Genomic DNA, 16,019 nt, shown 5'->3' on the forward strand with positions numbered 1-16,019 from the left:
CCCGTGCACTTACCAGTGGAAACCTGTTGCTGGTCAGGTATAAGGACATGAGGGATGTCCTTGTACTGTCCACAATCCACGGTAACAGCACCACCCCCGTCTCTGTGCGAGGTACCGCGGAAACGGTCCTCAAGCCCGATTGTATCGTCGACTACAATCGGTATATGGGAGGAGTTGATCTCTCTGATCAAGTCCTCAAGCCATATAATGCCATGCGCAAAACCCGCGCATGGTACAAAAAAGTTGCAGTCTACTTGGTACAGGTTGCCTTGTACAACTCTTTTGTACTAGCCTGAAGTGCTGACAGCACAGAGACATTACTCCAATTCTATGAGGCAGTCCTCAAAGACCAGATTTTTTCAGATCGGGAAAGAGCAGGCCGGAGTACCTCGGGAATTGGAGGCGCCCGGATTGTCCCTGGCCAACATTTTCCAGGTGTGGTCCCCCATACTGGAAAGAAGGGACGAACCCAAAAAAGATGCAGAGTGTGTTGTAAAACTATAACTCCCAGCATGCCCAGACAACCTACAGCCATCAGCAGGGCATGGTGGGAATTGTAGTTTTACAACATCTGGAGGGCCGCAGTTTGAGGATGCCTGCTTAGTGTCTCCAAAGTCTGAGAGCCATACATATTGGGCATCGTCACGTGCGTAAAAATCGTCTCTATAAAAATAACATTTAACATTGTTTCTCCATCTGCTATTAACTCTTGTGGAACACCTAAAGGGTTAACAAAGTTTGTAAACCCAGTTTTGAATACCTTGAGGGGTGTACTTCTTAGATGGAGTCACTTTTTTGGAATTTCTATTCTAGGGGTGCAAGGGGGGGGGGGGGCTTGAAATGGGACATGGTATAAACAAAACCAGTCCTGCAAAATCTGCCTTCCAAAACCCATATGGCGTTCTCCTCTTTCTATAGGACCACATATGGGGTGTTTTTGCAAAGTACAGAATCAGGGCAACCCATATTGAGTTTTGTTTTGGCAGTTAACCCTTACTTTATTACTGGAAAAAATGGGTTAAAATTGAAAATTTTCCAAAAAATATAGAAATTTCAAAATTGTTTCTCCATCTGCCATTAACTCTTGTGGAACACCTAAAGGGTTAAAAAAGTTTGTAAACCCAGTTTTGAATACCTTGAGGGGTGTACTTTCTTAGATGGAGTAACTTTTTTAGAATTTCTATTCTAGGGGTGCAAGGAGGGGGGGCTTAAAATGGGACATGGTATAAACAAAACCAGTCCTGCAAAATCTGCCTTCCAAAACACATATGGCATTCCCCTCTTTCTATGTCATCCCGTTTGGCCAAACAGTAGTTTATGACCACATATGGGGTGTTTCTGCAAACGACAGAATCAGGGCAACCCATATTGAGTTTTGTTTGGCTGTTAACCCATTTTTTTCCCAGTAATAAAGTAAGGGTTAAAATGGAGAATTTTGTTTGGCAGTTAACCCTTGTTTTTTTCCTGGAAAAAATTGATTATATTGGAAAATTTTCCAAAATTCTTAAATTTTATGTCCATTTGCCATGAAGTCTTGTGGAAGACCTAAAGGGTTAACATAGTTTGTAAAAACTGTTTTGAATACCTTGAGGGGTGTAGTTTCTAGAATGGGTTCATTTTTTGGATGGTTTCTATTATGTAAGTATATCTGTAAGCCTCACAAAGTGACTTCAAACCTAAACTGGTCCATAAAAAGTGGGATTTGGAAAATTTCTGAAAAATTTCAAAATTTGCTTCTAAACTTCAAAGCTATGTAACATCCCCAATAAATAAAATATCATTCCCAAAATTATACAAACATGAAGTAGACATATGGGGAATGTAAAGTCATCACAATTTTGGGGGGTATTACTATGTATTACAGAAGTAGAGAAACTGAAACTTTGAAATGTGCTAATTTTTCCAAATTTTTGGCAAATTTGGTATTTTTTTATGCAAAAAAATTAACTTTTTTGACCCAATTTTAGCAGTGTCATGAAGTGCAATATGTGACGAAAAAAACTCTCTCAGAACGGCCTGGGTAAGTAAAAGCATTTTAAAGTTATCAGCACTTAAAGTGACACTGGTCAGATTTGCAAACAATGGCCAAATCCTTAAGGTGAAATAGGGCTTAAGGGGTTAAAGGGGTTGTGTCACAAACCATATTCTACATTTTTCAAACCAGCACTTAGATCTGAATTATTTTGTAATTGCATGTAATTAAATATTTTGTATAGCCACTGAGTTATTCAATAAAATGTATCTGTATAGAGCCACCTGCTGTTTTTCCTTATTTTTTTGTCCATAATCTTCAACTACCACATGTTCTGTTAGGAGGTGTGGCAGTTACAGGGAGATGATCTCCCCTAGAGGAGGGAATTGGAGGAAGATACTTTGCCAAAAGGAGACAAAGCGGATCTTTACTCTAAATACAGTTGCATCATTGGGATTAAATGAGGGCAATAGTTGTGCCCCTTTTCTCTGAACATAACAGACATGATAGTAAGGAGGGGAACAGTTTTGCCCCACTCTTCTACATGCAACGATAGGTGCCTCAGTGTTGCTCGGTGGTGGCCCCCCTGACCCGGGCCAGAGCTTGGGGCATATAAATATGGTTTTAACAGTTGTGGTTTTACTGAGTTTTTTTTACTGTTTAACAAGTTTGGTACCTTCCTGACTAACCACTCTTGCTATGTTTCAGAAACCCGGTCTTTGGTTGCCTTTCCATATTTTCGTGATACTAACCTATGATGACCTATGACAAGTTAGGAGTACCTTGGCTATTAAGAACATTATTAAAATGACAATCCTTGAATATGATTACGTCATATTTGGATAGTGGGGAACAATATGGCTTATGCTCTTTTAAATTGCTTAGTGATATGTAATATAGAGTTATACGGCCCATATGGGCACTAGTTTTTGTTTGTTTTGCACTTCTCACTGCATGTCACGTTTGGCGCCAGCACTTGCACTTTTGCACGGCACTTTCTGTCTTCATTATAACTGTGGTTCACTTTGCTTCCTATTAATTTATTGTAATTCATATTTTATAGTACTTTTTGATAAGGTATTTTATTCCAGTCATCATGTAATTCACTTATTGCAAGATTGTTACTTATATATTATATGAAATCTGCATATGTCATGTATTATATATTATACTATCTGCCTGTCCAAAAAAAAAGTCTCCACCTGGATTTAACTAAGCAAATAGTTATAACTTATGAGCCTCCTATTGGATAATTACTGCATGGGCGATTATCTTTCAGCTGGCAATAAGTTATTTAACCCCAACTGGTGCAATTAGTTGCTTCTCATTTCTGAAATATCCATGTCGAAAGACACATCTCGTGGTCGTGGAAAAGATGTTAGTCTGTTTGAGAAGGGTCAAATCATTGGCATGCATCAAGCAGAGAAAACATCTAAGGAGATTAGAGAAACGACTAAAATTGGGTTATGAACTGTCCAACACATTATTAAAAACTGGAAGGATAGTGGGGACCCATCGCATTCGAGGAAGAAATGTGGCGAGAAAAAATCCTGAATGATCGTGATCACCAATCACTCGAAGAAAAAAAACAGTAGAACTCAGGGTTAGGTTTAATAGTGAAAGTAAGAGCATTTCCACATGCACAATGCGAAGGGAACTCAAGGGATTGGGACTGAATATCTGCGTAGCTGTAAGAAAACCACTAATCATTGAGGCAAACCAGAAAAAAAGGCTTCAATTTGCTAGGGAGCATAAAGATTGGACTCTGGAGCAATGGAAGAAGGTCATGTGGTCTGATGAGTCCAGATTTACCCTGTTCCAGAGTGATGGGCGCATCAGGGTAAGAAGAGAGGCAGATGAAGTGATGCACTCATCATGCCTAGTACCTACTGTACAAGCCTGTGGGGGCAGTGCTATGATCTGGGGTTGCTGCAGTTGGTCAGGTCTAGGTTCAGCAACAGTATGTGCTCCAAGAATGAGGTCAGCTGACTACCTGAACATACTGAATGACCAGGTTATTCCATCATTGTTTTTTCTTTCTTCCCTGATGGCACAGGCATATTCCAAGATGACAATGCCAGGATTCATCGGGCTCAAATTGTGAAAGAGTGGTTCAGGGAGCATGAGACATCATTTTCAGACATGGATTGGCCACCACAGAGACCAGACCTTAACCCCATTGAGAATCCTTTATTTTAATTTTTTTATGGTGACTTTTATTCTGATCAGGCAGTGTATATTCTGTATTAATTAAGGTTTTGTGTGGAATCATGACTCATTCAAGCACTTTATCATTATACTGTGATGAATGTATTATCTCCATATGGGGATTGTATGGGCAATAGCACCTTGGGATCATTAGTGTTTTTATGGGTAATATGGTTAATAAACATGATTTTACTACCACTAAGATGGTATTCCGAATATCCCCTAATCTATCTCGCTATCTAAATATAATACATAATATTTCCCAAAAGAGAGATATGGGTAGGTTGCCCTTTACTATTATGGAGCCAGTGATCTCATGCGGCTGTGGGAGTTTGAGTTATTTATCTCAAACATTGACGGCTTTGCAGGGAGACTCTATTGTGGGCGGTCCGCAACCGATCCGACCCTTCTGAGCATAAAGAAAATACCTAACAGCCGCTTGTCATCTCGACATGGCGAGTCATGTGATCGGACTAATCACGTGATTGCGAACAGTCTCGCGAGATTTGGCGGCCATCTTTGGGAATAGATGCGATAGTGTCAGCAAATTCTGACTCCTTCTCTCGCTTATAGATGGGTGTCATTAAAATTAGGCAATATGTGTAACTGACCAACTAGATGGGGTATAAATAGCATGAGGTTTTGACGGCAGTGTACGCCCCCAAGAGGAAGCGAGGCAAAACGTGCGTCAGGGTTGGTGTTCCCCCTTGGCTCCTGGTCTGTACAGTTGTATTCAAAATTATTCAACCCCCACTGAAATTGAGTGTTTTGGCCAGTTTGACATTGATTTTGATCATTTCAGTCATCTTATTTACAATTAAATCAAAGAGGCACTTGTAAGTCAGACAAATATAACATAACATTTATAATGAAATAACCACAAATGTCTTTTCTGTGCTCACATCATTATCAGTTTTATTCAACCCCCAAGTGACATTCAATCTTAGTACAACATCCTTTTCCAGTTATAACAGCTTTTAAACATGAAGCATAGCTTGACACAAGTGTTTTGCTGCGATCTAAGGGTATCTTCACCCATTCTTCATGGGCAAAATCCTCCAGTTCAGTCACATTCTCAGGCTTGCGCACTGCAACTGCTTTCTTTAAGTCCCACCAGAGGTTCTCAATCGGATTTAAGTCTGGTGACTGCGATGGCCACTTCAAAAATGTTCCAGCCTTTAATCTGCAACCATGCTCTAGTGGACTTGGAGGTATGCTTGGGATCATTATCCTGTTGAAAGGTCCAACGTCTCCCAAGCCTCAGGTTTGTGACGGACTGCATCACATTTTCATCCAATATCTCGTGGTACTGAAGAGAATTCATGGTACCTTGCACACGCTGAAGCTTCCCTGTACCTGTAGAAGCAAAACAGCCCCAAAGCATGATTGACCCCCCCGCCATGCTTCACAGTAGGCAAGGTGTTCTTATCTTCATAGGCCTTGTTCTTCCTCCTCCAAACATAGCGTTGATCCATGGGCCCAAACAGTTCTAATTTTGTTTCATCAGTCCACAGAACACTATCCCAAAACTTTTGTGGTTTGTCCACATGACTTTTGGCATACTGCAGTCGACTCTTCTTATTCTTTGGAGACAGCAAGGGGGTGCGCCTGGGAGTTATGGCATGGAGGCCTTCATTACGCAGTGTGCACCTTATTGTCTGAGCTGAAACTTTAGTACCCACATCTGACAAATCTTTTTTCAGTTCCTCAGCAGTCACACGGGGACTTTTCTCCACTTTGCGCTTCAGGTAGCGCACAGCAGCCAAAGTCAGCATCTTCTTTCTGCCACGACCAGGTAGCGTTTCAACAGTGCCCTTTGCCTTGAATTTGCGAATGATGCTTCCTATGGTGTCTCTTGGTATGTTTAACATGTTTGCAATCTTCTTATAGCCATTGCCCTTCCTGTGAAGAGAAATCACCTCTTCTCTTGTCTTCCTGGACCATTCTCTTGACTTCACCATGTTTGTAAACACACCAGTAAATGTCTAGAAGGAGCTGAGTATCACAGTCCTTTTAAATCTGCCTAATTGGTGCTTATTATGCTTGATTGCTGCTCCTTGACATCCACAGGTGTTTTCAATACCTGATTGAAAACACTTGAATGAACCTCTGTTCTTAAGAGTGGTAGTCTTTAAGGGGTTGAATAATTGTGTCAATGAAGAAATCACAAAAAAAACCACATTTAATACTGTATTACAAAAACAATTGATGTCATTTTAGTTGCATTTGGTTCTTTAAAAAGTCCTTGTAAGATTTCATTCTGAACACAATTACAAATATACACTAAATTCCCTAAAACCCTTTACAGCATTGGGGGTTGAAGAATTTTGAACACAACTCTATATGTCTCTCCTTTTTATGCTATTTGTAACTCTTTTATTGCCTTGTCTTGCTTGGACTATGTATAATCACTTATTTTAAGCTCTTTTCTGCTGAGATTCTTTGCAAATGACTGACGGGCATTAGGTTTGTGGGATTGTGCAATACTGTTTGTAGCAACATGGAGGATTAGGTGTAATTCCAAATATCTTGACACCTTAGTGTCAAGCGTTATATGTGTTGCACACTCCTTTGAGACTTGAATATGCAGACTGGTTCTGGCTAGGGGGGAAATCATTTCTGACATAGCATTGTCCTGTATTGCTGCTAGTCTATAAACTGTCAGATGTTATGTGTTGTATGACATTTTATCAATAAAGGATGACGTTACATTACAGTGTGTTTTCAAATATTTGGTGAGTCACAGGACAGGGAGAGATCTGCATCAGAAAGGACATACCCCCGAAGCTGCCAGGCTGAAGATAATCTAGCAGTGAATGATCTCTAGATCCATGTGAGGTACAGGGCTGCTTCTAGCTCTGTTAGAAAGATATTGGCATGTAATATATGATGTCTGATTTTCATTTTTACCACCTCAATCATGGGATAACCCATTTAAAGGGGTTGTCCTTTACAAGTGACGGTTTATTTTTAGAAAAGGCTGTTAATATCTGATCAGCAGGGATCTGTCGATTAGCTGTTTTGCAGAAGGTTTTTTTCATTGTGCAGAGGACAGATCCGGTTACTGCAGCCGCTGCTCCCGTTTAAGTGAATGAGAGGATCACTCAAGTAAGCGGCTCTGTCCTCTGCACAACAAATGGAGCTACTACAGAACAGCTGATCGACGGGGGGAAGGGGGTTGAACCACCACCGATCAGAGTAGGTACCAAAATTTTGATTCGATTTCGATACCATAAAAAAAGTATTGTGATACTCTATACCATACTCGACACCAAAAAAAAAAACACGTGCATTGCACATTTTATGGAATGTCCAGCCCATATAGAACAGTCCTATCCTATTTTCTAGGGGATAAGGTGACTAAAATATGGTGAGTCACGCAGTTTTTTGTTTTGTTTTTCTGTTACAGCAATCACCGCATAGTTTGGACTTTTTGAACATGGCGATGTTATATGTTTATTTTATATGTAAAATTTGGAAAGGGGCGATTTAAACTTTACATTTTTTTTTACTTTTTAATTATTAGCCCCCTTAGGGGTTAGAACCCTTGTCCTATTCACCCTTATAGAGATCTATTAGGGTGAATAGGACCGCACACAGCAGCAGGGAGATTACCATGGCAGCCAAGGCTTCAGTAGCATCCTGGCTGCCATGGTAATCGATTGGAGCGCCGCGATTTCACTGCTGGGGCTCTGATTGGAAGTTGCCACTGCCACAAATTAAGATACCCCGACCCAGTATTATATTCATTGGTGGTGCAGTGGCCACAGCCCCTCCCCTCCTCCTCACTGCTAGCCTCATTGGTGGCCAGCGGCAGCCACATCACAGTGGGGAGGAAGGGACTTGCTTCTCCATTGTGCTGCTGAGAACATGGCGTACGCTGAGAGCGGCGCGTGCCATGCTCTCTACCCGATACTAGGCTGCACAGTAACGCAGCCTAGTATCGAAAAATTGCACATCCAGGTATCGATCTGGGTCTAAAAGTATCGATTGGGTATCGATAGTTCGATACCAGGTCCAACCCTAGATCAGAGAGTGACAGCCTATTCTACAGACTTAAGGTATTCACTATAAGTGCATCCTCAAAATTTTTAATGTATTTCAGTATTTTAATTCAAAGAGTGAAACTCATATACTATAGATTGCTCACACATAGGGTGGTCTATTGCAAGCGTTTATTTCTTTCAATTTTGATGATTATGGTTTAGAGCTAATCGAAACCCAAAAGTCAGTATCTCAGAGAATTAGATTATAATATAAGACCAATTAAAAAATGATTTTAATACAGAAATTGAAAAGTATGTACAGTATATGTACTCAATACTTGCTCCTTTTGCATGAATTACTGCATCAATGCGGCGTGGAGGAGATCAGCCGGTGGCACTGCTGAGGTGTTATAGAAGATAGATTTCTATGATAGAGACCTTCAGCTCGTCTGCATTGTTGGGTCTGGTGTCTTTGGATTAAGGTCAGGTGAGTGTGCTGGCCAATCAACCATAGTGATACAGTGGTTATTAAACCAGGTACTGGTACTTTTGGCAGTGTGGACAGGTGCCAAGTCCTGCTGGAAAATGAAATCAGCATCTCCATAAAGCTTGTCAGCAGAGGGAAGCATGCAGTGCTCTGAGGCTGGGTTCAGACCCGAGCGTTTTACAGCGCGTTCCTACGCGCTGTAAAACGCCCGACGCCCCAAGAAGTACATGAGCTTCTTTGGGGCATCTTGTCGCACGGTCCCGTACATAGACTTCCGGGAATGCGCGACAATGGGCGTTCGCTTGTCTCTGTATGCGCGATTGCAAACGCCGGTACAATCGCGCATACAGAGCGCGACATCCCGAACGCTCAGGTCTGAACCCAGTGTAAAATTTCCTGGTAGACGGCTGCACTGACTTTGGACTTGATATAACACCAGCAGATGACATGGCTCCCCAAACCATCACTGACTGGAGACTTCACACCAAACCTCAAGCAACTTGGATTGTGTGCCTCTCCCACTCTTCGCCAGTCTCTGGGACCTTGATTTTCCAATGAAATGCTAAATTTACTCATCTGAAAACAGGAATTTGGACCACTGAGCCACCCTCCAGTGTTTTGTCTCCTCCCAGGTAAGAGGCGTCTAACGTTGTCTCCAGGTCATGAGTGGCTTGACACAAGGAATGCGACAGTTGTAGCCCATGTCCTGGATACATTTGTGTTTGGTGGCTCTAGTAGCTGACTCAACAGTCCACTCCATGTGAATCCCCCAAATTTCTGAATGGCGTTTCCTTGACAATCCTTCAAAGGCTGCGGTTATCCCTGTTGCTTACGCACCTTTTTCTACCACTTAACTTTCCATTAATATATGTTTGGATACAGCACTCTGAATAGCCATTTTCTTTACCAATGACTTTCTGGCTTACCCTCCTTGTGGAGGGTTTCAATGACTGTCTTCTGGACAACTGTCAAGTCAGCAGTCTTCCCCATGATTGTATATATCAAGGGGAGAAAAACCGAACTGGATCGCACATCCACAATGCTATGCTTTTATCTAATTAACCTTGTTTCCCAGTGCCATATTAAAGTGTACAGCCCCCCCCCCCCCATACTACATGCTGTACAAGAGGCATTAGTGTACGTTTTGATCAAAAGGCATAAGCCCACCCACCACGCCAAGGTTGCCTCTTTGAGTGGGACCTACTCTGACAAAAAGGAGCAGCGCAATGCGGTGACAAAGCAGCACTGCCCTAGTAGAAACGGATCTCACAAGCGGACCCAGAAATGCCAGTGTGAAAGTAGCCTAACTCTTACATATTGCAATCTGAAAGTAAACAAATATACAGCCACAATAAGATACAAAATTGGATTTTATTTGTAAATGAAACAAAATGAATTTACATGGTATAATAGACATGGGTGGAGCAGTTTAACACTGATGGGAGAACAAAACTTCTCACTTGTATCAGAACACAAAATGCCTGGACATGTTTGATTTGCATTTTTGATTTCTGTAAACAAAAAAAAATATAAAATTTTCTAACAAATTGATCAAGGATAAGTAAGAGTTTGTGAGTCCTTCTGGAATAAATTATAATCCTTATACTAACAGAAGTGTGCTGTGCCATAAGTGATAAGATGATTTACCACCCAGAGCTGGAGTCTCCACATTATCTGTGTGATGGGCAGGGCTGCTTTAACCCCTTATAACTTGAGCTGGTAAACAAGCTTTAAAACAATACCAGAATCACAGCATTATCTCCATAACACTGGGAGATACAGCTGAAACCTGCCTTCACTTTAAGATGCTATCACTCATGACCCGATTTCTACTAGCTATATCTCCTAAAGTAGTGCTGTGATTCTAGTCTTTTTCTAAAGCTTAGACTGTCAGCTTTCAAACAAGACCAGTCCCATATAACTTGCCGCTATCAAGTCATCAATATTACATCGGCAGGGGTCCAACTCCCAGCACCCCCGCCGATCAGCTGTTTAAAGCGCTGCCTTCTCTGCTGTTTACCTGCTCGCTACAGCAACTGCAGTGGTGAGCAAGTAAACAGAGCAGAGAAGGCAGTGCTCCTATGAGCACTGCCTTCCCTTCAAACAGCTGATCAGCAGGGGGCACCCTGCCAAAGGTTGAGTCAGACCCCTGCCGATCTGATATTGATGAAATATCCTGAGGATAGGTCAATAGTAAAAAGCGGTCAACCCATCTAAAGGGATATTTCCATCTTGGACAGTGGGTCATATCACTAGGATATGCCCCCAATGTCTAATAGGTGTGGGTCCCACACCGATTTTTAGAATGGAGCCCGTAAAGTGAATGAGGGCAAATTTTGTATGCTCGACCACCATCTATTCATTCCTAAATGAACGGGAAGCGCACTGCACATGCACGGTTACCACTCCATTCACATCTATGAGGCTGACAAATAGATGAGGGAGCGCTTGGCCATTTTCAGCGCTGCCATACGAATGAATGGAGGATGGCCGCGCATGCACGGTGCACCCTCATTCACTTTGCAGGCTCCGTTCTAAAGATAGGTGCAATCAGACATTAGAGGCATATCCTAGGGATATGCCCCCAATGTCCAAGATGGGACTACCCCTTTAATTTACACCATTATAAGCAGATTTTTCTTTTAATTGGCCACATTTGAACCCGGCCTAATAAAATGCCGAGGAAAGGTTTCAAAATAGAGCCCATAACAAAATATATATACCTGATAAATGTAATAAATTGGACAAGCCTTGTTTTGAACACATCTAGTCCACATCTGGTTCAGCTATCTGCAGGAATGTGCAGAGACCAAAGATAGAATATTTGTCAAACTATTTCCTTACTGACAAGATTCCTGCATGAATGACAAAAATAATTACTGGTAAAATGTATTAAATAATGTGATCTAATTATTTGCAATATCCAACTTCAAAAAAAAACTGGTAGGACCCTTTTGTAGATCTATTTAAAAGAAGTGATGTTTCGTTTCGAAGATCTTTAGTCGTTTGGTCTTGAGCTGTGTGCTGGAGCTTGTGTGGCACTCCTTGTGTTGCCATATGGTAGTGCATACACATGCCATATGTTGGACATACTGTGCTATAGAAGCCATGCTTCTAAGGGACGATAATAGAAAATACCACAGTTGGTAGCTTTGTGCTGTTACCGATAGAAAAAAAACTGTCTCTGTATGAAGTACAGACATAAGGTGGTACACACCTGGGCTCAAGCAATGTCTATGGATGCTCTGTTACAGAGGAGTACAATTTGGAACTTGTATGGAGAGGTCATACTGGCATATGCATGAGGCCTAAGTATATCACTAAACCTCTTCAAAGAGCTATATGAAATACCAAAGCCACATAACCTAGACCAGTGGTGGAGAACCTATGGCACGGGTGCCAGAGGCAGCATTTAGAGCCCTCTCTGTGGGCACCTGCACCCTCGAAAAAGTCTATGGTGTACCAATATGCCTTAGACGTTTCCTGCCACTCATCAGCGCAGGGCGCACTATGAACAGGACAGTCAGCACACTGAATGTAGGCAGGCTATTATAGCTAAGTGATAAATTACATGGAAAATATACTATACTGGACTGTAGTATTCAGGTTACATTGCCATGTTGGCACTTTGCGATAAATAAGTGGGTTGTAGGGTTGAAGTTTGGGCACTCGGTCTCTAAAAAGGTTCACCATCACTGGCCTAGAGGCTTCTTATTACACCGTCTCTCTCCGATGCCTCGAACAGCCGGAATGTGACTTCTAGGCAACGGTCAGATTATCAGAGGACACGTGCTCTAGTTGAGGGGTTGGTGTGTTGTACGGAATTATCCACAGATGTGAAAAAACAAATCAGAAAACAAAAAGATATAAAATGAAGCCACACAATATCAGCAGTAATAGCATCCGCCATGGGTTATTTATCGCTGCATGACCTGTAGTTTGAGCTTTCTGCAAAATGGGAAAAAAGGTCCCTCGAGGCCTCTGTATGTCACCTCACTACGCAGTAACTGTACTACCCTGGGATCAGACATGATATACATTTTGAACCTGCTATGTTCGAATCAAGATTATGGCGATTTCAACCAAAACGATCATTTGTCGTCTGAACAACGAATGATCGATTAGCCAACAGAGAACGTTGTCTGAAAAGAAGAAGTCGGACACATTTAGTCTATGAACTTTTTTTTTTTTTCCTGTGAAAGAACGTTCCCAAACAGATTGCTCATCCTTTGGCCAGTATCACTGAGCATTTGTGACAGACTGACCAATGTGTATGGCTGCATTAGGGTAACGATCATTCGTTCTACCTCAAGTCTATGGCCAACTGTACACTGTATGGGTAGAGTAACCGAGAAATATGTACACCAAGGTTGGGTTCACGTCATGTTTTCATGTTTGTCTTATGTTTAACATACTTTTGGGGGGGGGTATGCAAAAGTGCAGTAGACTACGCTTTTCCTTCCCGCAGAGTCTAGCAAAAAACGTATATATGTTAACATATATTTTCCTTTTGACAATAGAACTCTATGGTGACGGACGGATGCCATTGTATGGCAACCATTTAATGTATATGTTTTTGTATACGTTAAACACAAAACAAAAACATGATGTGAACCTAAACCCTTTCATGTATTTAGAGCAAATATTTTAACAGCTCAGTATGGTCACACATGTCAAATTGTCTGATGGCAAGCCAGACATATTTCTTGGAGAATCTAAACGAGAAATCAGAAGTTGACACTCATTAGTGCCGCGGATATGCATCTGATGCACAGGAGGATTAGCACACCATTCAATAGGGCTAGTCAGCCTTTTTGGAGCAGGAATAAATAGCGCCACAGTGTGCATTATTTTTCCAGAACATAATTGGGAGTCACAAAAACTCATTAACATGCATTTGAGAAGGAATGCAAGCAGATCTCAAAGATTTTGTCAAGCCCAAACCTTGAACCCAATACATAAACTATTGAAAACACACTAAAATGTGTCACATCAATAGGTTTTCTATTCTCAGGGAAGGAAAACAAATTTAAAATGTTTTTATAAAAAATAAATCAGTCTAAGTACTAAGGCTACATGACCGTTTTAGAAATGGACCAAGTTGCACAATTGATTTGATGTAAGGTGGATGGATAATGAAAGCATGGCTGCCTTCTAGCAGGTATGGCCCCACTATTATCTATGGCCTTGCAGTGCAGATCATCTCCATTCAGGTGAATGGGACAGGACTGCAATACCAGTCACAAATCGATGGACAAGAGTGGTACTGTGTCTAGGAGAAGAAAAAATAAAATAAAAATCAAACTCTTTAAAGCTTCTTTCACATGAGCAAGTTTTCTGTCCGAGTGAGATGCGTGAAGCTAACGCATTGAATCCGGACTGAATCCTGACCCATTATTATTAAAAAGGTATTTCATGCCTCATTTCGCATCAGGGGAAAAAATAAAATAAAAATCGCAGCATGTTCTATATTCTGCATTTTTTTCACGCGGCCCTGGCTCCATAGAAGGGAATGGGGCTTCAGTGAAAAACAGATTGCATCTAGATGCAATGCTACGAGATATAGTTTGTTATTCTTCAGTGTTTTTTTTTTTTTTTCTGCGCGTGAAAAATGGATCAAAAACTGATTGCACCCGTGTGGGGTAAAAAAATAATAATCTCAAAACACTGAATGCAATCGCAGACATAACTGACTGAACTTTTGGGCAAAACCTGAACGGATCCTTTGTATGGAAGAGGCCTTATGCTACTCAAAAGCTGTGCTTCCATTCATTTTAAATGGAAAATGATGAGAACCTGTTCTAAAGAGTGGATTTAAGCTGCATTTAGACTCTGCGAGGGGCAGCCGATTGTCAGGAAGGAAGAGTTGTTACGCCACAATCGGCTGCTCATAAAGTGGAGGTGAAGAAATGTATTGACATGCAGCGATCACCTCCACAGTATGAGGACGAGCGATGGCTGTTGCTAGTCCACCTACAAAAGCCTTGTTACTGGGCAGCAGAAGAATGTTTAGACGCTGAAGTGTCCTCACCTCAGATCATTTCATTCATCAGGTGATATGCGGCACCTTTACACAAGCCGATTATTGGAAACAAGTGTTCATAGGAACGCTCATTCCAGATAATCAGCCCAAACATCAGTCGTGTAAATGCGGCTTTATTAACTCTAAATAAATCATCCAATTTAGAAATGGGGCACCGTTCTGCCATAACCTGAATTATTTTATTTTTGGTCTTCCAGGAGGTTGCAAGATTTTTCCCTAAGTAAGCCCAAAGAGTCATTAAGCCATATTTAGCGACTTTTTGAAGCCAGAATTCTGGAGTGTAGGGCTTGATAAACTCCACCTCGCCCTGTAATCCACCAATCGATTCTTAACCGAGGGAGTTGGACAATTAGACATAGCTGCCCCCAATATTACTGGCATTTCGTAACACATTTAGACACAGATGTGAGATGGTCATGGTTCCAGGATCAGCATGTTGAATATGAAATGACAGGTCTGAAATGAAACTTATGCTTTGCAGGTTTTGCAAACATAAAAAAAAAGGTGAAAAAAGTAATAAATAAGAGTCACTGATGGAACTCCCCTTGAAGTTCCAAATTAACATATAAACTATGGAAAGTTTAAAAAAAAAAAAAAAAAAAAAAACCGACCTTCCTAAAATAATTGGGAGATACCGGTGTATGAGGCCTGCTTCTTCCAGTATTCGTGGAAGACAGAAAAGTTTCAAAATATGAAAACTGCCTTCATGGTGTCTTCCACCACTAAATCTCCCAAATAGGCCTCCGCTGACCATTGTTAGGTCACTGATACCTGCCATTCCCAAGCAATATGCATTAAGGACGAGACAAAAGAAAGTTGGAGAACCAAAAAAATAAAAATAAAAAATAAAATATCTTATTAGGAATGGCAAAGTAACAGGAGGGACGGTAACATGAGGTGGTCAATTTCTTTCTTGCACAAACACAGTCTCTTGAGGACACAAGCCGGCTTCTTGTAACGTAATATCATAGTCCAAGTGTGATAACTTCCGTCGTGGAAAGTTTGTAAGGAGCTCAAACCTCTCATTTGGAAATCCTTTCTGCTGCACGTGCTTAACCAGGGCCTGGAAGAGAAGATGGGAGACTAGAACATTTTGCTTAATAACCATACATGACGTACCGGTCATGTGTCCTGAAAAGGTTGAATAAAACACTTTTTCTAGTCTTTGTATTTTTTGATTTTATAGTACTTTGTGCCTATGTCCATAGCAATAAAGAGGTGCAGATTTTTCTCTCAATTGAAAAGTGCAGCTCCCCCCCCCCCCTTTTTGGCAAGAAAACGTTGGTAATATGAAAACAACTTGGCTCATACTGGTGTGTTGGT

General features: G+C 41.3%; 1 protein-coding gene and 1 long non-coding RNA gene across 3 annotated transcripts in view; both read right to left on the reverse strand.

Annotated features, from left to right (window-relative positions):
* Positions 1 to 10,005: 10,005 nt before the first annotated feature.
* Positions 10,006 to 12,154, reverse strand: LOC122935065. The gene is made up of 2 exons (XR_006388774.1): positions 11,377 to 12,154; positions 10,006 to 10,164 (listed from the first exon to the last, which is right to left on the reverse strand). It is a non-coding gene; the product is annotated as an uncharacterized LOC122935065 (long non-coding RNA).
* Positions 12,155 to 12,758: 604 nt separating this feature from the next.
* The window catches only part of UBXN7 (UBX domain protein 7), a 38,159-nt gene continuing 34,898 nt past the window's right edge, over positions 12,759 to 16,019 (reverse strand). For both annotated transcript variants that reach the window (XM_044291524.1, XM_044291523.1), the window contains one exon: positions 12,759 to 15,759. In XM_044291524.1, the coding sequence (XP_044147459.1) occupies positions 15,598 to 15,759 (162 nt within the window). In that variant the 3' untranslated portion in view covers positions 12,759 to 15,597. The remainder of the gene's footprint in view (positions 15,760 to 16,019) is intronic.

The sequence above is a fragment of the Bufo gargarizans genome, chromosome 4 (assembly GCF_014858855.1).
Source record: "Bufo gargarizans isolate SCDJY-AF-19 chromosome 4, ASM1485885v1, whole genome shotgun sequence".
In the NCBI taxonomy this organism is placed as follows: domain Eukaryota; kingdom Metazoa; phylum Chordata; class Amphibia; order Anura; family Bufonidae; genus Bufo; species Bufo gargarizans.